This window comes from Bos grunniens, chromosome 8 (assembly GCF_055505025.1).
Source record: "Bos grunniens cultivar Pamir isolate PY7600 chromosome 8, Bosgru_T2T1.0, whole genome shotgun sequence".
NCBI lineage: Eukaryota > Metazoa > Chordata > Mammalia > Artiodactyla > Bovidae > Bos > Bos grunniens.
Window position 1 is genome coordinate 88,370,216 of NC_141172.1, and position 27,261 is coordinate 88,397,476.

Consider the following 27,261-nt stretch of genomic DNA (forward strand, 5'->3'; position numbering starts at 1 on the left):
TCCCATGGCTAGGAGTCTGCACTTCCATTGCAGGGGGCAGGGGTTCCATCCCTGGTCGCTGAACTGAGATCCTACATGCTGTGTGGTGTGCACCCCGCTCCCCCAAAAAAGAGAGAGAATGCCTGCAGTTTAGGTTTTTGATGACTAATTCTCCCCACTTCAGTCGTTTTGTTTCCGCAGTTGTTTTGCGGTGAGTAATGGTCATCTGGGAACTGCCTCCCAGACCCCCTTTCAGGCTGTAGGGTGAGGATCACAGAACACTCTTGAAGCCCCTGCTGCTCACGTGCAGCAGTGTCTGCTCTGAGCCTCACTTTGTAATCGGAGGTGTTAATGCCTCAGGGAATACCAATGTTTCAGATACCAATGTGTGCTTTGTAAACTGTGTATTTATATACCAGTCTATCCTTTTTATTAAAGGGGGAACATGCACTGAAATGGACTCTTTGGTTCTTCCTCACAGGCTTATTGGAAGGTTTCAGAAGATAAAAAAGCAAGATGTGCAGAAAAGGGGAAGTCAAAACAGGTAATGTCTTTTGCAAGCTTCAGAGACCACCTGGGGAACGGCTTACTTGTTTTACTCTCCCCAGTGCCCCGACTTGTGCAGAGTAGCCCCAGAGTGTTCATTGCTGCTGATCCTGCAGGTCATTTCTCTTTTCCCAAATGGTGAGCTTGGGGCTCTCAATGCCAGTGCCAAACATACCAGGCTTTTGAAAATTACTTTAAAGTCAATCTGAGTTTAATTGGTCCAAATGGCCTGAAACTTTGACTATAGAAAATGATGTCTGATGTTTGCCGGCTAAAGGTGTAAAACGCAGGGAGGGCTTGTGCTTCCCTTGAACAGCAGTGGCCTGAAGGGGTTGCTGTCGGATTTTTGGCAACATCTATCCATTCCTGGAGATTCTGCTCCTTCTCTAGGTACCTCATGCTGGGCACCTCAGCATGGGGCTTCCCCGATGGCTCAGTGGGTAAAGAATCTGCCTGCAGTACAGGAGACTCTGCAGATGCGGGTTCAATCCCTTGGTTGGGAAGATTCCCCTGGAGGAGGGCATGGCAACCCACTCCAGTATTCTTGCCTGAAGAATCACATGGACAGAGGAGCTTGGTGGGCTATAGTCCATGGCGTCACAGAGAGTTGGACACAGTTGAGCAACTAAGCACAGCCTGGTCCATCTGGGGAACACTGGGCTGAATGTCCATCTCCCTCCAGAATTCTGGGTTACCACCACCTGCTGGGCCCACGTCAGAGTCTCAAAGTATAAGAGCCCCATCTTCCCTGGTCATTGGTTAAGACAGCTCAGTTATGGTCAGTTTCAGTAGTTGGTGGCTAATTTCAAAACAATTAAAATTTAAACAAAAACAGAAATTTGGGCTAAACTTTTTTTTAGCAAAATACTAAGCACTGTCACGAAAGTCACTAAATTGGAAACGAGGGAAAATGCAGGCATTGCAATGTAATAACAGGTGTCGCAGGGAGTTATCTTAGACCTAAGTTACAACAGGCACTTGGGCTGGGCCCACGTGGAGGTCGTACAGCGGACAAGGGTCCCTCCCAGTTCTTTCATGGAGTATGAATTACTTCCCAACCAGTTTAAAAACAATCATGGCAAAAGAAGCCTTTCCTGAATGGAGATAATTTCAGATGCTACCACATATAATCCCAGTGCATTTCAGTCTAAAATAGCCAAGTGGGTTCCTCAGTGGCATCTGGTTTTCCTGATGGGCCTCTCTGATGTACAGCCAGGCTGGGAGCCCCTCCTTAGTCCTGCCTGTCCCCTGAGCTGGGCGGGCTGGGCACACCCCTCTCCTGAGCAGCACTGTTTCCAGTTGCATGCATTAGGTTGTCAAGGGTAGGGACCCCCAGAGAAAAGGAAGGCAGAGGGAACTCTGCACAGCACACCCCTGCATGGGTCTGCCATCATAGTGAATGGTTTGTGTGTTCTCTAAGAGCAAATGCATTTTTCCTGTGCTGGGTATCCACTGAGATCCAGGGTCAGCTCGCCTTGCTTTCTGGCCAGCACGTCTTTGCTGCGTGTAAATCAGTGACTGGGGTAAAGTCCATTTGGCACCTGACAGCAGCCCATGAACCCTGCAGAAATTGAAGCACACGGGCCAGCTGCACAAATAGGATTGCCCAGATCTGGGGTCAGATCTCATGGAGCCTGCCTGCACTGTGCCAGGCAGAGCAGGGCTGGCCTGTGGAAATGGAAGGCATCTGAGGCCTGAGGTGGTCAGCGAGCTGTGAGGAGCTGCTGTCGGGCATGTGCTCAGGACTGGTCCCTGCTCTAGAGCGAGCAGGGTGAGCCGTTGGGATCGTTGGCGTCCGGTGGAACCTGCACAGTGCTTGACCCGTGCGTGTCTCTTCCCTGTAGACAGAATGCCTCAACTACATCCGTGTGTTGCAGCCACTCAGCACCAACGCCCTTTACGTGTGCGGGACCAATGCGTTCCAGCCAGCCTGTGACCACCTGGTAAGGCATGCGGGCACCCTGCTCGGTGGTTGAAGTGGAGTGGGGCTCGAAGCAGCACCGAGTATGCTCTACTCTGCAATCGAGGAGGATTTTTCTCCTGCCACCCATGTGGGAATTGGGGCAGCTGTGGCTCCCCACAAGGCCTCCGCCCCCTCAGCAGCCCCCTCTAAGCCTTCCTGTCTATAAACCACCATGACTGAGGGCGTGCATGGGGCAGGACTCATGGGGCCGCTGGCCCATAGTGTGGGGCTGGCAGTGGGGTGACCTTCTGGGGAGGCCAGTGTTGATGAGGAGAAGCACCATCATGCCCTGATCCAGCATCTTGCCTGTTTCTCCGTGACATGTTTTGCATAGGGGCCCTGGTCAGGTGGAACAGTCAGGACTTTTGCTCCTATGTGCTAGGATCATATATGTTATGGGCTGAATGTTTGTGTCTCCCCCAATCCAAATGTCGGAGCCCTAATTCTTTGAACATGATGGTATTTGGAGATGCCTCCAGTGATGAGGTAGTTAAGGTTAAATCATGTCATGAGGATGGGGTCCTAATCTGATAGGATGATGGCCTTTTAAGAAGAGGAAGAGGCACCAGAATCTCTCTTTCTCCCACCACGCGAGGAATGGTGAGAAGGTCTGCAAGCCAGGAAGAGGTTCCTCACCAGGAACCCTCCTTGCCAACAACACTCAGACTTGCAGCCTGAGAACCCTGAGGCACGAATGTGTGTGGTTGCAGCCCCACCCCTGGTCTGAGGTCTTCATGGCAGCCTGGGCTCACTAGGACAGCACGTCTACCAGTCTGGTCTTGGGGTACCACCATCCAGTGTCAGCTGTTGGGGTGCAAGCTGTTTCCTGATCCTCTTTTCTGGAATCTGCCCCTCCAGGGAGTGACACCATGATGCCAGTGGGGGTGAGCAGTTTTAGAAGCAGGACCCGTCTCTCCCTCACCCATGTCCTTCCTTGCCTCCCCCTGAGCCTCGTCAGTCACCTTCTGCTGTGGTAGGGTCCTTGGGAGAGGGACCCCCACTCTCCCGCTGCCCTCCCACCACTCCTGATCCCTTTGCTGACAACTATCTGGAAGGAGAGAGCAGACTGGGCAGCAGCAACTCACAAGAGACACTCTTTTTACTCAGATAATCTGATGAATCATTTGGAGCAACCACAGAGAGGGGGGAGGAGTGTTTTAAATGCACTTCAGATTCAAAAATGAAGCACATTTTCTAGTGTTTGTCCCTGATTTGGTGAGTACCTGCCACGTGTAAAGTATGCTAGAGTAGAAAACTTAGTTTGCTAGAACCCTAAATTCAGCGTGAAGGATTTCATGGCTAAATTCTGCTAGTCAGATGCTCAGAGTATGGAATTTAAGCTTAAATTCCACAAAGATGTCAGTTGTGGGGGTGAGGGAATCATGTATTTCATTTAAACCTAGACCTGGAGACTTCACTGGTGGTCTAGTAGATAAGAATTCTGCTTGCAATGCTGGACTCTTGGGTTCAATCCCCAGCTGGGGAACTAAGATCCCACGTGCCTCAGAGCAACTAAGCCTGTGCTCCGCAACTACTGAAACCCCTGTCCTCTATGGCCTGCATGTTGCTTTGTGAAGCAATGGAGATCCCTCGTGCTGCAGCTAAGACCCAACTCAGCCAAATAAATAAGTAATAAATAAACTAAAAAAAAAAACCTAGACCTATTTTTCCCCAGTGTTTTTAAAAAATTTTCAAGCCAACGGAAAAGTTGATGTATGTGTCCTAACTACGTAGACTGTACAGTTGGGAGCATCCATGTATGTGCTCACGTGTGGACGTGCTGAACTGTGACCCGTGATCCCTGAATGCTGTCACCCAAACGTGATCTAACCTCCAGTCCCCATTCCACTTCCCCAGCCGTCATGCTGAAATGCAGTCAGTGAATCACACTGAGTGCACTGTCTCCCCAGTTCACAACTGCTGACCTGGGAGGTGGCAAATCTGAATATTGCTTCCACCAGCCTGTTAGAAATGTAACTACAGTTTTTCCTGAGCCCTTTCTTCTCTGTGACTGTGATTGTTTCCCTGGCTCTGACAGACATCGAGGCCACTAATCCACCCATTGCAGTCGGGATGTCCATCTTCTTAATCTCCAGGCTGTCAGGTGGAAGATGGTACCGTACTTTCATGGCCGTGTGCTTCCTGGGTTGCTGGCAGTACACACACCCTTTCTGGTCTGCACTGCCGTTGGGTTTTTTCTTCTCCAGCTTGCTATGTTTTGACCATTTTCCTCTGAGATGCGTTTTTACTCATTTGTACAAACGTCTTACATATTCAGGGATGGACACGCCTTGTCTGTCATTTTGCTCTCATGTCCCCCACTTTGTCACTGTTGATCTATCTCATTCTTTCAGTGGACAGACACCGTCCAGTCCTCTCTGTGCTGGACCTGTCTATTTTTCCCCTTTCTTGGCTTTGAGCTCTCTCGCCGGGTGCAGAGAGATGGTCCCAAGGCTGAAATGGTCACCCATTAGTGCAGCATGGTTCCATCTTTAACACTCTGGTCACCAATCCATCTGGAGTGTGTCTCGGTGGGTAGGATGTGGTGGAGGTTCTGGCTCCTTTTTTCTGATATCTGTTCATTGGATAACCTGCTCCCCCACTGCTTTGAAGGCATCTTTACTGATGTTAAAAGGCCTTCCAGTTCCTTCCGGAGCACACCCTGTGTTTGGTTTGCCCTGGCTATTTTGTGCCCTGGCTGTTTTGCGACCCTAGAGACATCAGCATTGACTGTCTCGGTCTTACAGGGGAGTCAGCTGAGGCTCCAGGACCTTGACGTGCTCTCGAGGGTGTCAGAGGGTGCCAGCGTGATAGAAGTTGCCAAGGTGCTGGCCTCCAGACCTGGGACAGCTGGTGACAGCATATGTGCTGTCCCCTCCATCTCCCCAGAAGAGCAAGTCTGAAGATTAAATGGTTCAGCAAAGAAGCACGATCGGGATGACTGCAGGACTTCAGACATTTATGATATTCTTCCTTTCTGCTCAATTATAGAACTTAACATCCTTCAAATTTCTGGGGAAAAATGAAGATGGCAAAGGAAGGTGTCCCTTTGACCCAGCACAGAGCTACACGTCTGTCATGGTCGGTGAGTCCTGCCCTCGGTGTGCGTTCCCGGCTTGGCCCCCCTGGACCCAGGCGGCCCCGTTCCTCCTCCTCTGCAGTGACCTCCTCTGCTTGGTGCCCATATTCACCGTCCACACAGAAGGTCCAGGAGTCTCTCTAGAGCTCTTGGATTCGTTGTTCAGTAGGATAGACGGCCACCTCCGCAGTCTTCTGGTTAGATTTGGGGACAGGTTATTTTGTATCTGTCGCCTGTGCAGACCACCTGGATGAGTCGGGCAGGTTGAGGGAAGCTTCTGTTCAGAGGACGTTTGTGACTGAGCCGTGGCCTGCCTTGAACTACGCTCGCACACCCAGGGCCAGCAAGCCAGGGCCCCCTGTGCACCCACTGATGCGTTTGTCATTTTACTGGATGTAGGAATTGCTTGTCGCTTGTTGCCCCAAACAGTTTATCATGGGCACAAAGTCCCCCACGTCCAGAAATGAAACAGAAGACTCAGGAAACAGAAACATGCACCTAGAAGCAGGGCGGTGGTGTCTCTGTTCCCTTGAGTCAGGTTGGAAGGAGAAGTGCGGGGGCATCGCCGTGTCACCAACACTAGTGTCGATCCCTTTTTCCTCTTTCCTCCTGGGTCACTGAAGATGGGGAGCTTTATTCCGGGACGTCGTACAACTTTCTGGGAAGTGAACCTATCATCTCCCGAAATTCTACGCACAGTCCTCTGAGGACAGAGTATGCAATTCCTTGGCTTAATGGTAAGAAGCGGGCCGCGTGGTGGAAGGTGTGTTTGTGCTTGGGGTGGCTCCCTCTCCACCAGAGCCCCCGTTCTAGTTCGCCCTCTGCCGGCTCCCAGCCTCATGGGAAGGCGTCTGCGGCTCGCTTTCCTGTGTCTTGGGGTTCATGTCAGGCCCGGTGAGGTGGGGGTTCTGCTGGAACCACTCGGGGCTCCACTGCCAGCACCTGGGGACTTGCTTTCTTCTCTGCTAAGTTAGTTGGTTGTGTGCTAAATCACATCTGACTCTTTTCAACCCTGTGGACTGCAGCCCACCGGGCTCCTCTGTCCATGGGATTCTCCAGGCCAGAATATGGGAGGAGATTGCCATGCCCTCCTCCAGGAGATCTTCCCGACCCAAGAGATCAAACCTGTGTCTCTTATGTCCCCTGCACTGGCAGGCAGGTTCTGTACCACTAGTGCCACCTGTGAGCTGGTTTAACCTTGCCTTTACCCTTCCTTGAAAATAGATCTGGAAGGCTCAGATTGACAACCTTGGGCTTGTTAGATCAGCACGTGACATTATACCGTTATCCCTGGATGTCACGTGTCCACATTGGATTCGCAATCAGATGGCTCACAGCTACTCACAGGAGACTTTTCTCCTGGGCACTGGCCAGCCTGCTAGAGCCTTGGGGCACCTGGATCTGGTGGTCAGGAGTTTGTCTCTGTTAGGGATGGGCTGTTTAAACCAGCAAAAGCATATTTCCCAGTGAGTCTCTAGGGATGGTGGGGTCTGGCTCCCTGTTGCCTCCAGGCTGCCTGCCAGTTTAGAGATCCAGCCCTCAGTTCTTGGGCTGGACTGGGAGGTTGTGTGTCAGAACCCCTACCTCCAGCCTCTCCTTAGCCTGAGGAGGGCAAGATGGGCCCCGTTACCATCCCTAGGCCCTGGAGTCTGTGTGGGGTATGGCACAGGCAGCCTCCCACATTCTGACGGGGGGTGCCGGGGCCCTTGATGTGCACGGGGCTAATCACAGCGTCCGTCCCTGCAGAGCCCAGCTTCGTGTTTGCTGACGTGGTGCGAGAGATCCCGGAGGGCGAGGACCTCGGGGACGACAGGGTGTACTTCTTCTTCACGGAGGTGTCTGTGGAGTACGAGTTTGTCTTCAAGCTGATGATCCCCCGGATAGCGAGGGTCTGCAAGGTGAGCCCACCCCCGCTTTTCTGTTTGGTCCCTGTACTTGGGGAGAGCACGTCACCTGGGCTCCACACTTCCTCTGAGGTGCCTGTCTCCTTCCTCATATTCATCCACACTACAGATAGCGGTGTGGATGGGCTGTTGGGCTCGGCCTTCATCCTTCCTACAGGTCGCCTTGGGGACCACAGGAGCACCAGCCCGTGTGTGACAGTGACTGGCTTTCTGTCCTCAGGGCTCTGTTCTTAACACATTCCTTAAATCTCTCCCAGTTTATAGGAAGTTAGTTTTCCTGTACTGTATTAACCAAAATCTATCCCTGGTGGCTCAGACGGTAAAGAATCCGCCTGGAATGCGGGAGACCCTGGTTCGGGAAGATCCCCTGGAGAAGGGAATGGCAGCCACACCAGGATTCTTGCCTGGAGAATTCCATGGACAGAGGTGTCTGAAAGGCTACAGTCCCTTGGATCACAAAGAGTTGGATGTGACTAAGCAACTAACACTTCCACTTTCACATTGTAATTAGGGGTTTTTCCATTCCAACATAAAGGTTGAGGAGTGCGTTTTCACTGTGTCCAGAGTGAGTGTGGACACGTTCAGTTTCATGATCTTCTGTGTTTAGTACTCAGAGTTTCAGTACTTCTGTCCAGACCCAGTCATGTTAGGAGTGTTCCATGATTGTTGCTTAGTGCTCCGTTCACTAAAAAGTGCTTTGGGGAACCTGATAGGTCCAGAGGATCTCAGCAGATAGCTTGAGAGCTGGAAGGAAGTAAAAATCTGATCTCCTTGAGGAATGCCTTTTAGGGGAGACCTTGTCTAAGCACACTGGCCAGAGACAGACTGGGGAGCCTGTGTGTCCACCAGCCCCTGGCTCTGCCGGTCGCTCACAGATGGGTCTTGAGTCTGGAGGTGCATGTGAGCCAAAGGGCTAAAGCGGTGACCGCGCAGGAGGACAGCGGGGCGTCTGCTTCGTGACGCCGAGGGCGGGCGGAATCCAACAGTTGTTCTTTCTGCAGTTGGGTGACTGCTCGTTGAGGTGTTGTTGTGGGTTGGGTTTTGTGCTTTAATCCATGACCTGAGCTGGCACGGAAGGGGTTGCTCGGGTCACTGGTGGTCTGCAGCCGGCTTTCCTTTTTGGCCTCAGCTTCCTTTCACTGAGGCAGAGCTGCTCGGGGCTGGAGTACATCCCTCGTCACCGGCTCATGTTTGGGGGGAGCCTCCCCTCCTCTCACTGCACACGTATTTGGGGTTTCAGGGGGACCAGGGGGGCCTGAGGACCTTACAGAAGAAGTGGACCTCCTTCCTGAAGGCCAGGCTCATCTGCTCCCGGCCGGACAGCAACCTCGTCTTTAACGTGCTGCGGGATGTCTTCGTCCTCAGGTCTCCGGACCTGAAGGAACCCGTGTTCTACGGGGTCTTCACCCCGCAGCTGTGAGTGCTCCAGGCGGGCAGGGGTGGGGTGTTTTCACTGCACTTTCCTTCCCCCGACCCCTGCCCTGCCCCCCGCCTCAGGGCAGTCACGTCACCCCCTCCTCCCCAGGAACAACGTGGGGCTGTCGGCCGTGTGCGCCTACAACCTGTCCACGGCCGAGGCGGTCTTCTCCCGTGGGAAGTACATGCAGAGCGCCACGGTGGAGCAGTCCCACACCAAGTGGGTGCGCTACAACGGGGCTGTGCCCACGCCGCGGCCTGGGGCGGTGAGTGGGCGCGGGCTTCCCCCTGGGAGCGGGGAGGGCCGGGGGCACGCTCTCTGCTTCCTGGGTCCTTCTCATCAGTGTGCTGTGTCACAGCCGTTGCTGTAAACTGCCCGAACGAGAAGGTGTTCTGGCTGGCACCGGATGTTTTGTGGGATTAACATTGCACAATAGAATTAGATCTGTTTCGTTTTCTGTGTCTTGCAGAGAAACATGATTTCTTGGCAGAGAGATGAGTGCTACTCTCCATTCGTTAATATGAGTCACATTTTTTATTTCCCTAAAAGTAGTAAATTTCATGTAGAAATCGGTGTGGGTATCTAGGCTGATGTGAGGCATCCATTTATGATGGGCCTGGTGAGCCGGGCCGTGTACGTGGTCCACAGGTGGGACTGTGACCTGGGAGAGTGGCCTGGGGCTTGGGACTCCCTCCCAGGACCGTCCCCCTCTGTGGGTGCACCGTCGCTGGCGGGTCAGTTCTTTTCCTGCATGTCATTAAGCAAAAGGCATTCACCTGTGGTCGTGAATTTTGGTGTACACAAATTAGGAGCTAGGACAGAAAAAAGGACCTTCATGCTCTCGACCTTTATGCTGTTTATATTTATAACTGGACTGTTTTTAGCCATTTTTCCAGGCTTCTCTTCTGGGAGAGCTATCAAAAGAGAAATGTGTGGTTTTCAGTTTCAGACATCTGACACGATTTTTTTCATTTATGAGTTGATGAAAATAACTTCATTGACTATGTATCACGAGAGACCATTGTGTCCTGTGGAGAAAAAGACAGTTGCATTGCCTACCTGCTGTATAACTGTGTCTTTAGATACCTGGGGAAAGGTCAGCTCAGTGTTTCCATCTTGGCAAGAAATCCACAGTGTACTCCCAAGCTCTGCACCTCGGGGAAGCCCCGACTCTTGTGTGAGCGCATGCTGCGTGCCCGAGTGCCCACGGTCATGGCTGATCTATTTCCTGTAGTGTATCAACCGGGAGGCACGGGCGGCCAACTTTTCTAGCTCGCTCAACCTGCCGGACAAGACCCTGCAGTTCGTCAAAGACCACCCTCTGATGGACGACTCCGTGACCCCGATAGACAGTAGGCCCCGGCTGATCAAAGGCGATGTGAACTACACGCAGATTGTGGTGGACAGGGCCCGGGCCCTGGATGGAACCATCCACGACGTCATGTTTGTCAGCACAGGTGGGTCCCTGGGTAAGAACACGGGTACGTCCAGTGGTGGCTCAGTGGTAAAGAATCCACCTGCCAACGCAAGAGACACAGGTTCAATGCCTGGGTTGGGAAGATCCCTTGGAGAAGGCAAGGGCAACCCACTCCAGTGTTCTTGTCAGGAGAATCCCACGGACAGAGGAGCCTGGTGGGCTACAGTTTATAGGACTGCAAAAAGTCAGACACGACTTGAGCAACCAAACAATGAAGACCAGCTAATCTCTGCCACACGGAGCCGGCATCTCGCCCGGGTGCCCGAGTAGTGGGAGGATTTGTTAGTGTGTGGGAAGATTTCTGAGAAGTCCCCACACCTGGGTGGCTTCAGATCTCTGTGACCATCAGAACACCTGGAGCGCCAGTTAAAAATGCAGGTCCTGACCCAGATCTAGAAATTCAGGTCTGATGGGTCTGGGCTGGTGTAGAGGGAGGCCAGGTGGTGCCATGGAGGCGAGGTGAGAGCTGCAGACAGGCACGTCCTGCCTCCCTGAGTGACAACTGGGCTCGAGACCTGTCCTGACCTGCCGTGGGAGACACACCTCTCCTGGTGGCCCGTAGATGCCAACACAAGTTTCCTGGAATGGAAATGGTGACCAGGCAAAGGAGCAGCAGCAGCGGGCAAGCTCTGTGGTCAGCCCTGGGTGCTGCCCAGCCGCTGGCTGCCCCTGCCTGGGGCTCCTGGTGGGCTGGCACCCCCAGAGGCCTGTGGTGCCCAAGAACCATGTCACATTTATTTGGATGACACAGTGTCGACCATTCTGATGGGGAGTATTGGACTTAACAAAGAGCTGTTTATTTTTTCTGAAAAAGATGGGGATGACCCATGCCAGCTGGGTGTCCAGTTGTTTATTTTGCATATGACTCTTCCCTTCGTGAGTCTAACGCAAAAACATCATCTGTTTCTAAGCCTCCTGTTGGGGGAAGGTGCAGGAGGCAGAAGGGTGACTGTTTGCTGCTGTGGCCAACAGCGCCAGCACCGTCCCCTTCTCCTGGGGACTGACATGCAGCTTTCACCTTGCAGACCGGGGCGCCCTGCACAAAGCCATCAGCCTTGAGAATGACATCCACATCATTGAGGAGACTCAGCTCTTCCAGGACTTCGAGCCCATCCAGAGCCTACTGCTGTCTTCCAAGAAGGTAAGTCCCCGGGGGCTGGCAGGGCAGCCCCACATTTCAGTGACCTCAGGGCGGGCTGGGCCAGGCAGGCCCGGTCGTCCATCTGGCCCAGATGAACCTACCTTCAGGCTGTTACAGAAAGTTCTTCCGTGAGCTGTGGGGTACAGGAAAGACAAAGTGAAAGTGTTAGTCGCTCAGTTGTGTACAACTCTTTGTGACCCCATGGACTATAGCCCACCAGGCTCCTCTGTCCTTCAGGATTCTCCAGGCAAGAATACTGGAGTGGGTTGCCATTCCCTTCTCCAGGGGATCTTCCCGACCCAGGGATCGAACCTGCATCCCCTGCATTGCCAGGCGGATTCTTAACCACTGGACCACAAGGAAGTCCCCGAGATTTTCATATATCACAAAATGTTAGTCTTTTGATTCTTCTTCAACTATTTCGGTATGTGAAAATTGTTCTTAGTGGGTGGGCTGCCCGGAAGCAGCACGCGGGCTGGATCTGCCCTGCAGTCCACAGGCAGTCCTCAGCTGTGCATACCAGGCGGCCTTTGGGAAACGTGCCTCCCGGTTTACAGCTGGGGTAGAGAGTACGGAGCAGAGCGCGGGCCTGGCTTCATGTGGCCTCGTCCACATCCAGCTCCAGGTGCATGGCTGTGAGCCTGGGCAGGCCAGTCCTGTCTCTGTTTCCTCCTCTGTGCAGTGAAGTTTGGCAGCCTCTGGGAGGGTCCCAGCCCTGCCCTGTGACGTCCCCCATGCTGTGGCCCCTGGGCTGATAGACTCTAGTCAGCACCAGAAATTGGCCACCTGGCCACATGTCACATTCCCCTCTGCCGCAGGGCCCCCCATCACTCAGCCTCTCCCACCTGTACCCCATTTGTAAAGCCTGGCTTAGGGGCACCAGGCTGGCCTGTCCCACTTCATATGGTGTCACCCTGTTGTTGAGATTTTCCTTCTGGACCCACAGCACTCCTGAGCTTTCCTCCCTTCATGCTGGAAAGAGGTTGTTCCTCTGGCCTCCCAGAACATCCTCGCTGCCCTGGGTCCTGGTGGGAGCTACATGTGGCTTGTAGGGCCCAGGCTCAGCCCTTCCTCAGCCCCGGGGCTGTGGGCAGCAGGATTGGGCCCCTGACAGGCAGGTGAGAAAGAAAAGAAGGTGACGTCTTGGTCAGGCTTGCATTTGCAAATGCTGCACGTGGGCTTTCATCCTCTCCCCTTCATCATGAGCTTGAGGAGTTGCATCTGGTTTTCAGTCTCCTGTTGCAGGGTCCCCTCCCCTCTCGGCCCCTGCAGTGTGTGTCTTCTCCCTCCAATTCTGAAAGGGAAGGAAGACAGAATAGCCTGGTGGAGTTAGGCTCGCAGACTTAGATCTGTGCCTCTCGAGCAGTGCTTTTGGCCACCCTTCGCCACGCTCTCCTGTACAATTTGTTGAAATAAGGAAACCCAGGCGCCCTTCTTGCCACCACCATGTTGCTTGGGTGCTTCAGCCAAGCACGCTTAAGGCCTCCAAATGGTCAAATACTCATCAGAACTAAGGCCGGGCCCCCAGAGTGGACATGTGGTGAGAGCAGGGCTCAGCTCTGCTCCACAAGACATCATTCCTGGACCCAGCTGGCCCTGCCATCCTGACCCAAGTCTTTGTGGTCACTGATCCCACGGGAAGGATGGGGGCAGGATCGCCTACTGGAAGGTCTCACAGATCAGTCCTTTGCTCACTCCCTGCAGTCAGGAATGGTCAAGTGGCCCAGGAGGGAGGCTGGCACCCCGGGAGGGAGCCTGGAGCCCCAGGGAGGGAATCACCTTTCCCCACAGGAGCCCCCACTGCGCTGGGGCCCGGCTCATTTGCCTAGAACAGATGAAAACACATTGTGCAGTCATGGGGTCCCACACCTCCTGGGCTGGTGGGCTCAGGGTGGCTTTGGAATGCTGGCTGTGCTGCCATGGCAGCAGGAAGCAGCTGTTTGGGGTGAAAAGACACCAGTTCCTCCCTCCCCACTCCCCACCAGCAGGCTCTCCTGGGTCACTCATGCCTGGTCCTCATTGCAGAAAGCTAATGAGCAGGCACCACAGGGCTGGGGGAGCACAGGGTGGCCCGGCACACAGCCTCCACCAGGTCGGGGAGTCCCTTGTCTCTACCTCCTGTCCTCTCACAACAAGTGCATCGTGGTAAATGCACTTCATAAATTGTACCATTTTAATTATTTTTGCATGTACACCTTAGAAGCATTAAATACATTCACATTGTGAAACCCTCCTCCCCATCTATCCCCAGAACTTCATATCTTACAACACTAAAACCCCATACCATTAACCACTAAGTCTCCCTTCCTCCCATTCCCCAGCCCCTAGCACCCACCCCTCTGCATTCCACCTCTGTGTCTTTGACTACTCTAAGAAGAACCTCGTGTCAGTGGAATCCGACAACATTCGTCCTTTTGAGGTGGGCCTGTTTCCCTGAGCATCAGGTCCTAAAGGTTCATCCATGTTGTAGCAGCTGACAGGATCTCCTTCCTGTTTGGGGCTGAGTAGCATTCCATCCTGTGCATACCCATCTGCTTTATTCACCCCCTGGTAGACACTGGGGTTGTCTCTCCCCTGCTGCATGAACAGGCCTGCTCTCGTCTCTGGTGTGTACATGGCAGGCGTGCCCTGGGTCCAGGGGCCAGGCTAAGTGTGGTTTTTCTGGGAACATTCTGTAATGGTGAGATACCACCTGTGCAGCAAAGGCGGGAGTCCCTCCAGCTCTGGCCACATCCACCCACAACTACCCACGCGTGGACCCAGAGATGAGAGCCCAGTGCTGCAGCTGAGGGCACAGTCCCCCAGAGGGTGGGGGCCTGAGCATGTGCATACTCAGCACATCTCACAGGAGCCAGGTGGTCCCCGGCCGGCTTGTTTTCTCTCACGCAAGAGTTGAGGTGGAGTAGTCCTGCAGCCCTTCCCCAGCGCTCCTATCGAACCTGAGCAGGTCTGCTGGCAGCAGCACCCTAACTCACCTCCACACTCCCAATCCTCACGTTCCCATGACCTGCTTTCTGACTCTAGGGCCACACGTGGCCTTGGTACCTTTCCTCAGTACCCCCGGTCTGGATGGCTCCCCATCTGCCCTCATCTTGGTGACCTTGACACTTTTGGAGAGCACTGGTCAGCATTTTGTAGAATGCCCCTCCATTTTGGGCATACCTGGTGTTTCTTGTGTTTAGATTGATGTTGAGCATTTTGGGGAGATGACCTTTGTCTCAGGAAGGTGCAGTCAGTGTGACCTCTTGATTTTTGTGTTTTGTTTTTTGGCTGCGTCCAGTTTTACTTTTAGCATGTGGGATCTTCATTGCAGCATGCAGGATACAGTTCCCTGACCAAGGCCCAAACCCAGGAGCATTGGGAGTATGTAGTCTTAGCCACTGGACCACTGTGTTATCTCCACACTCTGTGGTCAGTGGGAGCAGCCCACCCCAGGGGGCCAGGAGCCAAGCCCCAGCTCCTGGAGGGAGGGGTTGAAGAGTTTGGGGGCCACATTCAGCCCCCGCAGTGGCTGACGCTTAGTTGTGGGCAACTGTGGGCTTCCCTGGTGGCTCAGATGGTAAAGAATCCACCCTCAATGCAGGAGGCCTGGGTTTGATCCCTAGGTTGGGAAGATCCCCTGGAGAAGGGAATGGCAGTATCCTTGCCTGGAGGATTCCATGAACAGAGGAGCCTGGTGGGCTACAGTCCATGGGGTCACAAAGAATCAGACATGACTGAGCAAGTAATGCTCTGAGGCTAAATAGACACCCAGTTCCCTCTTGCCCACTGACTTTGGTGTCCACCTGTGGGCCTTGCCTGCTGCGGTCACTGCTATGAGGTCTCAGGACACTTTACTGTTCCACATTCATTGGGATGGGTCAGGTGCAGTCATGGGGGCTCAGCCCTGCCCTGTTGGGGGGCAAGGGCTGGAGGCTGAGTGGACTGTAGGGCGGGGGGATGGAGCCAGCCTGGGACAGGCTGCCCCCTCCCCAACCCAGACCACCTGCCCCACTTTGCAGGAGTGTCCACACCCTCGCCAGGGCTCTTCTATAGGATCCCGCTGAAGTTGCCCGCTGGGCCAGTCATCCCAGCAAACTTTTCCTCTCCTCCGAGTCACAGATCCCAACTGTGATCTGAGATGTCGTCCTGATTCCTTCTTACGAATACAAGGTGCTCCTGGCCTCAGTGCCCAGGTCTCTGCCTATGTGGACAGGCCAGCACTGGGCCTGGCTCTCTGTCACTTGTCTTCACAGTGTGACGCCATCACAGGGGCACTGCCCTCTCTCTCAACTGTGCTCACACACGGTGGGTCTGTGACCCCTGGGCCTTCGAGACATCACAGGCCAGGGGATCTGGGGTCACCCAGGGACTTTGCACTCCAGCCAGACAGGTTACTTGAAAACGCGTTTCCGAGGACAGAGGCTGTGTCTCATCTGAGTCTCAAATACGAAGCGTCATGTAAACTTGGCAATCTTTTGACATTAAACAAAGGCCTTTCTAGAATGTCAAGGTGAGAGTGACTCACCAGGAAGGAGAGAGTAAATGCTGAGCTTCTGAATCGCCAGCCCTGAGTCTCCTGGTGGGCTTCAGGTGGACGCCGAAGGGCAGCCTTTGTTGTAGTTTAGCTCAATGAGAAAAATCAGCCTGCCCAATGGCACCCAGTTTTCCTTCTGTGTTGTGGGCTCTGGGGCCATCAGCCTGAGAGGGATGGGTCCCAGGCCCAGTGCTGCGGAGCACAAAGGATCCTGCCCTGCTCTCTGCTCCTCTCCCTGGTGGCTCAGATGGTAAAGAATCTGCCTGCAGTGCAGGAGACCCAGGTTCAATCCCTGGGTCGGGAAGACCTCCTGGAGAAGGGAATGGCTACCCACTCCAGTATTCTTGCCTGGAGAATCCCATTGACAGAGAAACCTGGAGAGCTACAGTTCACGGGTCACAAAAGAGTCAGACACGACAGAGCGACTGACACTCACGGCCACTCTGAGCGTGGCTCTCCATTTCCCTAGCTGTGTTCATTTCTCGTAAATGTCGACGCGAGAGCAGTGACTGCCTCCTCACTTGTCTTACTCTGTTTATTAAAACTCTGTTTGCTCTCCTCTGACGTTCACTGTGGCCTCGCTGGATTCACACACTGATATGTGTCGTCTCTGTGCTGGGGTTCACGTGTTGGGAACACGAGATGAGTTTTGGAGGCTGTGGCCTCTTGCCTAGTGAGGCTGGGAGGGCGACCAGAAGTGTCAGGCTAGTGCATCTTCCTGTGCATGGAGCTGGCAGAGAAGGTGCAGAGAAGCACTTCTGGCAAGTAGGGTGAGGGTGGGTGCTCGGAAGGAGGAGGAGGAGTTTGGATCAAGGCCCAGTGTACTCTGAGTTAGTCTGTGGACTCCCCCCAGCCCGCAAAACCACACACGGCCCATGATGTCACAATGCTGCTATGCAGATCTGTCCAGGATCTAACCTGGCCTCGTACCACTGCCTCTTCGAGAAGCTCGGGGAGATGCCTTGTCACCATTCCCTGTGAGCTAGAGAAGCACCCGGCCCTTGAAGGCTGCCCCCACCCCATGCCCCCTGCGCTTGTCTGCTTCACCCCACAGGGCAGGAAGTTTGTCTATGCCGGTTCCAACTCGGGCGTGGTGCAGGCCCCTGTGGCCTTCTGCGGGAAGCATGGCACCTGCGAGGACTGCGTGCTTGCCCGGGACCCCTACTGCGCCTGGAGCCCGGCCGTGGCCGCCTGTGTCGCCCTGCACCAGACTGACAGCCCCAGCAGGTACCGTGTGTGGCAAGCTGGTGCCCAGCCCAGCCCCACGGCCTGACGCGTGTGCACCCTGTAACTGTGCCCCGTTGTCTTTCAGGGGACTGATTCAGGAAATGAATGGGGACGCATCCACTTGCCCTGGTAAGTTGCCCGTCCCCGCCACCTCCCCTTTAGGGGCAGCCGGGTCTCCTAACCATTTCATGACGCTTTGCTGTTGTAGCATTTCGCACGTTTTGTTTTTCTTTCCTTACTTGGAACAGAGGTCGAGTATCTCATGGCAGATCCCTGTGATGTTTCTTTGTCCCTTGTATTGCAAAACAGGATGCCGAAGCCATGCAGAGTGTGTTTACTGGAAGGCACTCTCATCCCAAACCGTGATGTCCACTCTTGATATGCCTCTCTCTTCCGCTTAGCTTGGGGCCACACCTCTTGTGGGGCTTCCCAGGTGGCTCAGTGGATAAAGAATCCACCTGCAATGCAGGAGATGCAGGAGACATGGGTTTGATCCCCGAGTCGGGAAGATCCCCTGGAGGAGGGCATGGCAACCTACTCCAGTATTCTTGCCTGGGGAATCCCATGGACAGAGGAGCCTCGAAGAGGAGCCTGGGGGTCACAAAGAGTCGGGCGCAACTGAGCAACTGAGCATACATGCATACATACTTCTTGTGAGCCGGAGGGAGGTGCTCAGGAGAGATTAGTTCCCGTTCCCCTTAGGTCATCCCACCCCTGCCAGGAGGTCAGGCATGTTCCAGCTGAAGGCAGGTGTGCCCTGGGCTCCCATCCCTAACCTGACAGATGTCATCAGTTAAGACAGGTTTAGGAGGAGGGGGCAAGGCCCACCGAGCTGCTAGCAGAAGCTTGATACCTTTGACTTGGCGTTGCCACCAGAAGGCACAGCTGGCTGCTGTGCAGCCTGCCTGGCCTGGGAGTTCTCCCCGTCCCCCGGGGCTGCCACTGGGAGCTCATCTTTGCTTTTTGGTCACGCATGTCTTTATCTCCTTAGCTGTTCTGGAAGATTCCATGTTGCTCCACTGGGTGAAATTCTTGTGTCCTCTTGTACGTGTTGACCTATTTTTGAGAGAAGTATTGAGCAGGGTTGTTGATGCTGTGCACATTTATTTTAATGTTCCAGATAAAATTAAAGAAAGTTACCTGCAGCATTTTTTCAAGCATGGCGGCACAGCAGAACTCAAATGTTCCCAAAAGTCCAACCTGGCCCGGGTGGTATGGAAGTTCCAGAACGGCGTGCTCAAGGCCGAAAGCCCCAAGTACAGCTTGGTAGGCAGAAAGAACCTGCTCATCTTCAACCTGTCGGAAGGAGACAGCGGGGTGTATCAGTGCCTGTCGGAGGAGAAGGTCAAGAACAAGACGATCTTGCAGGTGGTGGCCAAGCATGTTCTGGAGGTCAAGACGGTCCAGCGAACCACAGTGGCCTCTACCTCTCCAGCCACACGGACAGAAGGCAGTCGGATCACCCCCAGAGTGTCAGTGGGGCCCACCCCAGTCTCCTTTCCTCAGACCCCAGCCGTGCAGGTCACCACGCTGGGTGCTGTTCCCCCACCATCCAGCCCCGTGGCAGCCACTAGTACGTCCTGCGAACCAAAGATCGTCATCAACACGGTCCCGCAAGTCCACTCGGAGAAGACATTGTATCTAAAGTCCAGTGACAACCGCCTCCTCATGTTTCTCTTCCTCTTCTTCTTCGCCCTCTTCCTCTGCCTCGTCTCCTACAACTGCTATAAGGGCTACCTGCCCGGACAGTGCTTGAAATTCCGCTCGGCCATGCTCCTCGGGAAGAAGAAGCCCACGTCGGACTTCTCAGACTTTGAGCAGAGTGTGAAGGAGACGCTGGTGGAGCAGGGCAGCTTCTCCCAGCAGAATGGGGGACAGCCCAAGCCAGCCCTGGACACCGGCTACGAGACAGAGCAGGACACGATGGCCAGCCGGCTGCCCACTGACCGGGAGGACTCGCAGAAGATCGACGAGCTCCCGGTCAGGGACCGGCCGTTCGACGTCAAGTGCGAGCTGAAGTTCGCCGACTCGGATGCAGACGGGGACTGAGGCTCCGGCCGCCTGCAGGGTCTCTGTGTTGCCAGTTCAGTGCTCCATCCAGTGCTGCGTAGGTAGCCGTCGTCAGCAAACCTCAGCCTTCTGTGTCTTTTTTCTTGGGTCGCACTTGTGACTTGGTTTCTCTTTGTCCTTTTGGAAAACAGCAAGCATCGAGTCTGGCCTCCCTGGTCGGTGGCGCGTTTGGAGTCGCGCCCGCAGGCTCACCCACGGCCGCTCTGCGGCGGAAAGATGGCCAGACTGCCACTGGTCTGAGAAGAAGGGCCATGAACGTCCCCTCCTCGTAGCAGCCACTGAAAGATAATTTAATTCCAGATTGGAAATGACGTTTTAGTTTATCAGATTGGTAACTTATCACCTGTTGTCCAGGTTGGCACGGACCTTTCCTTCCACGTCATTACTTTTTAGGATTTTGCTTTAATTATGTTGGCGTGTTGGGTCATTTTATTTTTTTAATTACTAAAGCAGATGTTTTAATATTTGGAAGATGTACATCTTCTGAATTTTGTTGTATATTAGGATAAAGGTATGGCTTACGTTGCTTAAGATTCTCAGGGATAAACTTACTTTTGCTAAATGCATTCTTTTCCGCTTTTAGAAATGTAGACAAAAATCATCTCTTGATCACACTTCTTTTTTTAATTATTCTTAAAATTTTGTTCCTTGAGGGAAGCATCATTTTCAGAGATTTTTCTTTCTGTACCTTTTTACTCTTGTCTTAACTCTTTCGAGGAGAAGGCTATGGAGGACCATTCCACGACACTGGGTAGAGTTTGGAGGGAGGGACGGGCCCCAGACTGCTATGGATGGAGCTGGGCTAGCCCAGAGCTGAGAGGACAAGCGTGTTACAATCTAATGCCCATGGCCACTGGTGAAAACCTCTTGTTCAGGCAGAATGTTCTCCAGGATGTCTTGGTCATCTGAACATCTCCTTTTCCATTTTGCTTCCATCTCATGCTCTCTGCCTGCCCAGACTCTCTGGCCTAACTGAGCTGTCTACAACTGGAAAAGAGCTGGGTGGCCAGGGGGCAGCCAGGCCAGTGACCACAGCCCCCCAGCCCCCACATGCTGCTGCCGCAGACCTGCCAAGCCTGGCGCCATCTGTCAAGGTGCAAGTGGGCCGCACGGTCCTATCATCACCGACGTCACACTCCACCTCCTGCTTTCCAGACGCCCACAAGAGGAGGCTTTCTTTCCGTGGCAAAGAGCAATAAACTCTGAGCGTGTGTGCCTGTGTGGCCGATGTCATCTTCCAGCATGATAGCATTTGACCGTTCTGGTGTAAACATTTGTGTTTTATAAGATTTACTTTGTTTTTATTTTTCTACTTTGAATTGTATACATTTGGAAAGTAACCGAATAAACAGAAGCTTATATCCTTGATGCGGGGACGTGGTTCTCTGCGGCTCCTCCGCTGCCTCCCCACGTGGCCTGGGCCCCTTTTCTCTCCTGTGCTTCATTCTCCTTCCCTGGCATGCGGTGCACTCCTGATGACTTCTCCTCAGAGCCCTCTCTCTTTTCTGTCCTCTGTCTCGCAGCCTCATCTCCTCTGCCCTTCCCTCCTCCGGGGTCCTCTTCCCTGTCCTGTCTGGGCCCCGACTCATCTTCCTCTCCCCGAAGCCCCTGGCCGGCCTCGGGCCCAGGGCCTGACCGCCGCCTGCAGGTCACCTTGCTGCCGCCCTTCCTCAGCGACCAGGCCCAGCACGTGCATGCCCTGGGGACCTTCCATCTCTTCTGCCAGGCCACAGGTGAGCAGGGCACCTGTCCAGGTGGGGGTGGGGGGGACTTCCTCCAGGAGCACTGCCTTCCTTACTGCACCCCTCCGGTAATCTCCAGCGACACTTAACCGTGACCCCAGAGCTGTTCCTGTGGACCGTAGGGTTCAACCAGTGTTTTCCATGAAGGGCCAAACTCTAGGGCTTCACAAGCCATGGTTTCTGTCACAACTACTCAGCTCTTCTTTTGTAACCTGAAAGCTGCCGATGGGTGGGCATGGCCACACACCCAAATTTATTTACAAACTCGAGCTGAAGCTTGCCAGTTACTGGTATATAAGGTTACTTCTGTGTTGGCTAACAATTTGGGTTTCATAGACGTGGCATCTGGAGATTTAAAAACTGAACTTTAGAGCCTCCAGATTGGGAACTGTTTGAACAATTTGCTTCGAGATGTTTAAAGGCAGAACAGGTGTCAAGTCTAGTGTGCTCTGAGCTACAGGCGGTGTTGGCTCGGTGCTGGACAACACCGAGATGGGGTGTCAGCCACGCCTCCGGGCCGAGTGTGTCCCCTGGGGGCTCTGGGCAGTGCTTGGTGGTCAGGTCTCCCCGCTGCCATCTTCTGACTCATTAGTAGCTACAGAGAAAACACACAGCATACTCCAGGCCTGCTCAAGAATAAACTCAGGAGGAAAAGCAAACCTCATTTTTTTTTTTTCACTGTTTGGAGAATTTAAGCAAGCTGTGGGAAGTGTTAAGCTGCTGCCCACTTCCCTGTGGGTTGGCTCACGAGCCTTCAAGTGACTGTGTCCACTGTGACCCTGCACGTGTAGCCGCTGGGGGCTCTGCGCAGGCCCTAGGCAGTGGACAGGGATGTTGTCCACGAAGGAGATGCTTGCAAACAGACCTGAGAGGGATGGGTCCGTATGGCCCCCAGGTCACCTGAGTGCTGCTCTCAGCCCTGACTCCTCAGGCAGGCGTTGGGGAACTGCTTCAGCCCTCCCTGGCCCAGGCCGCAGTGGCAGCATCCTCCACAGCCACGCTGGGGAACCTCCTTGGCAGTGGGTGCTGGTGTCTCCAGGCTCCATGCTGACAGACGCAGGCCTCAGGATCCCCGCAGATGGCCTGTGAGGGCCCACCCCTCAGTGGACCAGTTACGATCGGTCTCCGCTCAGGGACCTCCCCTTCCCGAGGGCGACCCGCTGGTGAGGGGCGGAGTGGACGAGAGTGCCTCTCCTCTGTCTGAGGCTGTGCTTGGGCCCTGTTCCCAGGCTTTTCCTGCTGCAGGTGGCTGGGTTGGGTACCCCCCATGATACATCCAGATCTAGGCGGGTGTTGCCCTTTTCTCCTAAATCTAGCCCACAAGCCCATGCTGGTTCCTGGTACAGTGCGGGTGTTCAAGTGCACAGTGTTTAAAAAGGCAGCAGCCCTGGACAGCTCCTGCCCCAAGTGGTGGCAGGCACCGGAGCTCAAGCAGCCAGTGCAGGCTGTGGCTCTGCACAGGTGTCAGCTCCTGCCTCCACCTGCGGGCACCGCCCTGTCCAGGCTGCTCCCACCTGGCCTTGGCCTGGGTGTCACTGCGGAGCTGGGCTTTCCAAACCATCCCACGGTGGCTGGAGCGCTGGCCCAGCTAAGGCCAGGTCAGCTTCTCACAGTGGGCACAGCCTTAGAGCTGAGTGACTGTGAGGGGCTTCTCGGCTCACTGTCTTCTCTGCATCTCCAGATTATGCTGGTGGAATGTGTGTGTGCTTGGGCGTCTGTATGTTGACATGTGTATGTGTACATAGGTCCATGTATGTGCTTTCTGTACTGACATATCTCTGTGTGCACACGTGTGCCTGTATGTCTGTGTGTTCTTGCATGAACATGTATGCAGACACCTGTGGATGCGTATGTGTTTCTGTTTGGTGCAGAGCACTCTGCACAACTGTGCCTTGTGGCCGTGCTTCTATTCAAAGGCCTTGAGGCTTGAGTGTAGGGAAGATGAATTCTGGGTTTGGGGGTGGTTCTCCTACCTGCTGGCTGTCTTCTGTTTGAAAGTTGGGAGTTAGGAAAATACTGATAAATGGAGAAAAGAGGTTCTGAGCTGGAGAAATCCCGAAGGCATATAGTCGTGTTCTGCTTATCTGAAAAAATCCATGCTCTTGTGGCAAAATTAGAACAGATAAGCAAAGAGATCTTCCACTGTGTGCATGTGAGCACATTTCATTTCATTTTGCCTGTAAATACAGATTAAGATACGGGACATCTCGGAGGTGTGGCAAGTTCAGATTCAGACCCATTGCAATACAGCAACTATTGTAATAAAGTGAGTTGCATGAATTTTTTCCTTTTCCAGTACATTTAAAAGTTACATTTACACTATACTATAGTCTATTAAGAATGGAGTAAGCATTATGTACCTTAATTTAAAAATGCTAATGGTCATCTGAGCCTTCAGCAAGCTGAGGCACTTACATCAAAGATCACCAGTCATAGTCACCATACAATTATTATATTAATGATAATGAAAAAGTTTATAAAGTGAAGTGAGAATTACCAAAGTGTGATACACAGACAGGAAGTGAGCAAATGCTGTTGGAAAAAATGGCACCAATCAACTTGCTCAATGCAGGGTTGCCACACACCTTTGATTTGTAAAAAACAGTCTCTGCAAAGTGCGATATAGCAAAGCACAGTCAAACGAGGCAAGCTTGTGCAGATCACAGTGATTGGTGATGTGTCTGTATGCATGTCTGTGCAAATCATGTGCTTGCACATGCACATATATACACACAGAAAGTTTTGCTGACGTTTAGTCACTCAGTTGTGTCCAACTCTGCCTCCCCGTGGACTGTAGCCCACCAGGCTTCTCTGTCCATGGGATTCTCGTGGACTCTGGAGAGCTTCCCAGGTGAATCAGCGGTAAAGAATCCGCCTGCCAATGAAGGAGACAATGGGTTTGATCCTTGGGTCAGGAAGATCCTCTGGAGGAGGGCATGGCAACCCACTCCAGTATTCTTGCCTGGAGAATCCCCATAGACAGAGGAGACTGGCAGGTTACAGCCCATAGGGTCCCAAAGAGTCCCAAAGACATGACTGAGTGACTGAGCACACACACACATGCGGACTCTGAGCCACGCAGGGGAATCCGGAGTGAGCGTCCTTGGTGTGTACTCAGAGCTTCTGGGTGCTCAGAGACCAGAACAGCACCACTATGAGGGCACCTGGCCGTCCAATAGCTTGCAGGACTCGGCGTGAGTATGGGAGGTGAGCTGGCCCCAGAGTCAGAGTTGAGCACAGGGAGGGAGATGCCTGGAGCTGCACAGGACATGGCCTGTTGACTTGGGGTGATCTTACACCCCTCTCCAGCTGGGGACTCTCAGGCCCTTCACCTCTAGGATGGGTCGGCTTCCCTCAAGAAGGGGCCATTGCTCAGAGGAGTTCTGGTTTTGTCCCACAGTGGAGTATACTGGAGAACAAATGGCAACCCACTCCAGTATTCTTGCTGGGAAAACCCCATGGACAGAGAAGCTTGGCGGGTTACAGTCCATGGGGTTGCAAAGAGTTGGACACGACTGAGCAACTAAAACATACCCACAGTCAACCGTGCCTAGCGGTTTCTTTGGACAGGGTGGGGTCAGGGTGGAGCCAACAGTCCCACAAACCTGAAGTGGGGGCTGGGACCCGAGACTGCCGGTGGCCCCAGCCCACAGTGGCTATGAGGGATGGGCCCAGCACCCCAAATTTCTGGGTAGCAGGCCCTTGGGAGACAGGGCAGGTGGGTTTGGCTTGCTGCCCCAGGTCCCCACTGACATCATGTGTTGGCCCTGCTGACCAGTTTTAACTGTTCCTTTCCCTCTCTCTTTAATCTCTTCTGCATTCAGAATGAGTTGGATAGTTTTTTTAAAAAGAATAAATGGAACGTAAGTATTTTAACATTTTTAATACTTGACACGGTTACATCCCCATTTAGAGAACATTTAATGGTGCTTCATGCTATACTCACTGTAAAGGTGCATGTGGGAGTGATTTTCATGTTGTTTGTGTCCCAATGACTGTGGGTCTAAGGAGAATTTGGCTCCTGAGAGGTCCTGGCCTGTATGGTTCAGGGGGATGAATTGTCCCCAGCTCAGGCCACCTGGGGTCTTTGTCTCAGCATCAGTCAGGAGAACCTATCCGAGGTTCCTGTGACCCACGTTTGGGGCTCCTGTCCTGGGGACTCAGTGCGTGTCACCACTGGGCAGGGCGAGGAGATGAGAACCGACCTCACTGTGTGTTCTGAGAAGTCTTTGCATTTTGATCAGTCATGGCTCATGAGTATCACCTTAAGAGTTAGACTGCACGAAGTTGCCCACCAGCAGGGGAATGACTAAATGAAGCATGGTCTCACCAAGTGCCTTCAGTTAAAGGGAGGCAGGCACCCAGCAGATGTCACAGACACGGGTGTGTGTACCTGTACGTGTGGATCTGCATATATGTATAAGTATGCATATCTGAAAATAAAAGTATAGAGTTATCTGTGGGTAGGGTACAAAATGTTCTGTATACAAAAATGTATATTGTACCAAATTATGGTTTCCCGGCTGGCTCAGTGGTTAAGAAGCCGCCTGCCAATGCAGGAGATACAAGAGACGCAGGCTTGATCCCTGGGTCAGGAAGATCTCCTGGAGAAGGACATGGCAACCCGCTCCAGTATTCTTGGCCTGGAGAATCCCATGGACAGAATAGCCTGGCGGGCTACAGTCCATGGGGTCGCAAAGCGTCAGACACGACTGAGCACACATACAATGGTGGCAGAACAAAACACCAACAATCCCACACAGAGAACAAGTGAACAGACCCCACGGTCCCCATGGGGCCAGTACCGCAGGGAGCTGCCGTGTGAATCGCTGCTGAACACCTTTCAGAACTCCCTCCAGAGCCTGTGGCTCGTGTCTTTCTTCCACATAGCACTCTGTTTTATTGTAGAAGCAATATTAGCTTGTTGTAGTGAACTTGAAACTTCAGGGAAGTATAAAGAGCAGAATCAAATCACATCTTTGAGGATCCTGAACGTGGTGGGCCAAAGGTGAATAGGCCCTGGGAGGGTCACACGGGGACCTGACTCACTAGGAGTCCATCAAAGGTCTCATTTTCTCTCTCCCCTTGTAAAAAGCCCAGCATGTGACAGAGAAACGTCTCAGCCAGCCGCATGCACCAGCCGCCAGCGTGCACATAACGCCGCCAGCGTGCACACACGCCCCCACTCACACGCACACCCAGATGCCTGTTGTTTTCGGGCAGGTTTTTTAATCCTTCAGCTCTGTCGTTGGGTTTTCCTGCTCTGTGAACTCCAGCCACAGATAGATGTAGTCCTGGTACTCCTGACCATCCTGTGTGAAATGTTTTATTATGTCCTTCCCAGGTTGGTGGGCACCTCAGATGGAATTGAGCTCTTGAAAGCTGATTCTCAGGCAGGACTGTGATCAGGCAGGGCTGCTCTGGTCTAGGCCAGACTCTGACCTGCCTGCCCAGGGTGGTACAGTCAACATGGAATAGCAGGCATTTGTCAGGTAGCTAGGTCCCTGGGCAAGGAGGCCAGAAAGGCCCCCTGGTCCACATGGTTGGGGTGCTCGGCTGGCACAGGCAGTCGGGGGGAATGGCCTCAGCACAGCCCCCTGCTCCGTTACTGGGAGTAGCAGGAACAGAGGCCATGGGTTTCCCCCAGAGCCCTCAGGGAGCAGGGCCTGCCTCCCTCTCCTACCCGGCTCTGAGCCTCTCAGGTGCCTGGGGTAGGCAGCAGCTGCTGCTGTCTAACACCTGGCCTGTCCTGTGCTCTGTCGCAACTCAGCTCAGCCACAGGGTCTGCACACACCCCAGGAAGGAGCCTGGGTGCTGACTGGGTGTTTCAGTCGGAACTTGTCCTGCCTTTGGCCTACATTAGAGTGGAAGCCGGTGTCTTATCAGATGTTGGGGAGATGCCCTGGCTTGTTCTTTAGTAGGAATGGGAGGTGGGCCTGACTCAGCACAGCCCTTGGGGCCCAGGGTGAAGCCTGAAAGCCTGGGCTCACCCAGCCGCACGTTATACAGGGGAACGGGGGGCCCCATCCAGGAGGCGCCGTGCTGAGTAAGGCTGATTCCAGCCTTGGGGCCAGAGCCCAGTTTTGCCCCAGGCCCTCCACACACTGGTCTCCAAGGCCCACACCCCTCGGCCTCTCTGTAATGAGCATGGGATCTGGGGGTGGTGGTGCATGGAACCCTAGCATGCTTCAGGAAGGGGG

At 53.6% G+C, this 27,261-nt stretch overlaps 1 protein-coding gene across 8 annotated transcripts in view; it reads left to right on the forward strand.

The window, feature by feature from the left end:
• Window positions 1-20,687, forward strand: part of SEMA4D (semaphorin 4D) — a 113,029-nt gene extending 92,342 nt beyond the window's left edge. For all 8 annotated transcript variants that reach the window (XM_086414474.1, XM_086414479.1, XM_086414475.1 and 5 more), the window contains 12 exons: window positions 461-523; window positions 2,370-2,468; window positions 5,480-5,573; window positions 6,191-6,304; window positions 7,314-7,465; window positions 8,712-8,887; window positions 8,997-9,153; window positions 10,123-10,345; window positions 11,391-11,506; window positions 17,077-17,249; window positions 17,335-17,378; window positions 18,370-20,687. In XM_086414474.1, the coding sequence (XP_086270600.1) occupies window positions 461-523; window positions 2,370-2,468; window positions 5,480-5,573; window positions 6,191-6,304; window positions 7,314-7,465; window positions 8,712-8,887; window positions 8,997-9,153; window positions 10,123-10,345; window positions 11,391-11,506; window positions 17,077-17,249; window positions 17,335-17,378; window positions 18,370-19,298 (2,340 nt within the window). In that variant the 3' untranslated portion in view covers window positions 19,299-20,687. The remainder of the gene's footprint in view (window positions 1-460; window positions 524-2,369; window positions 2,469-5,479; window positions 5,574-6,190; window positions 6,305-7,313; window positions 7,466-8,711; window positions 8,888-8,996; window positions 9,154-10,122; window positions 10,346-11,390; window positions 11,507-17,076; window positions 17,250-17,334; window positions 17,379-18,369) is intronic.
• The last annotated feature ends 6,574 nt before the right edge of the window (window positions 20,688-27,261 follow it).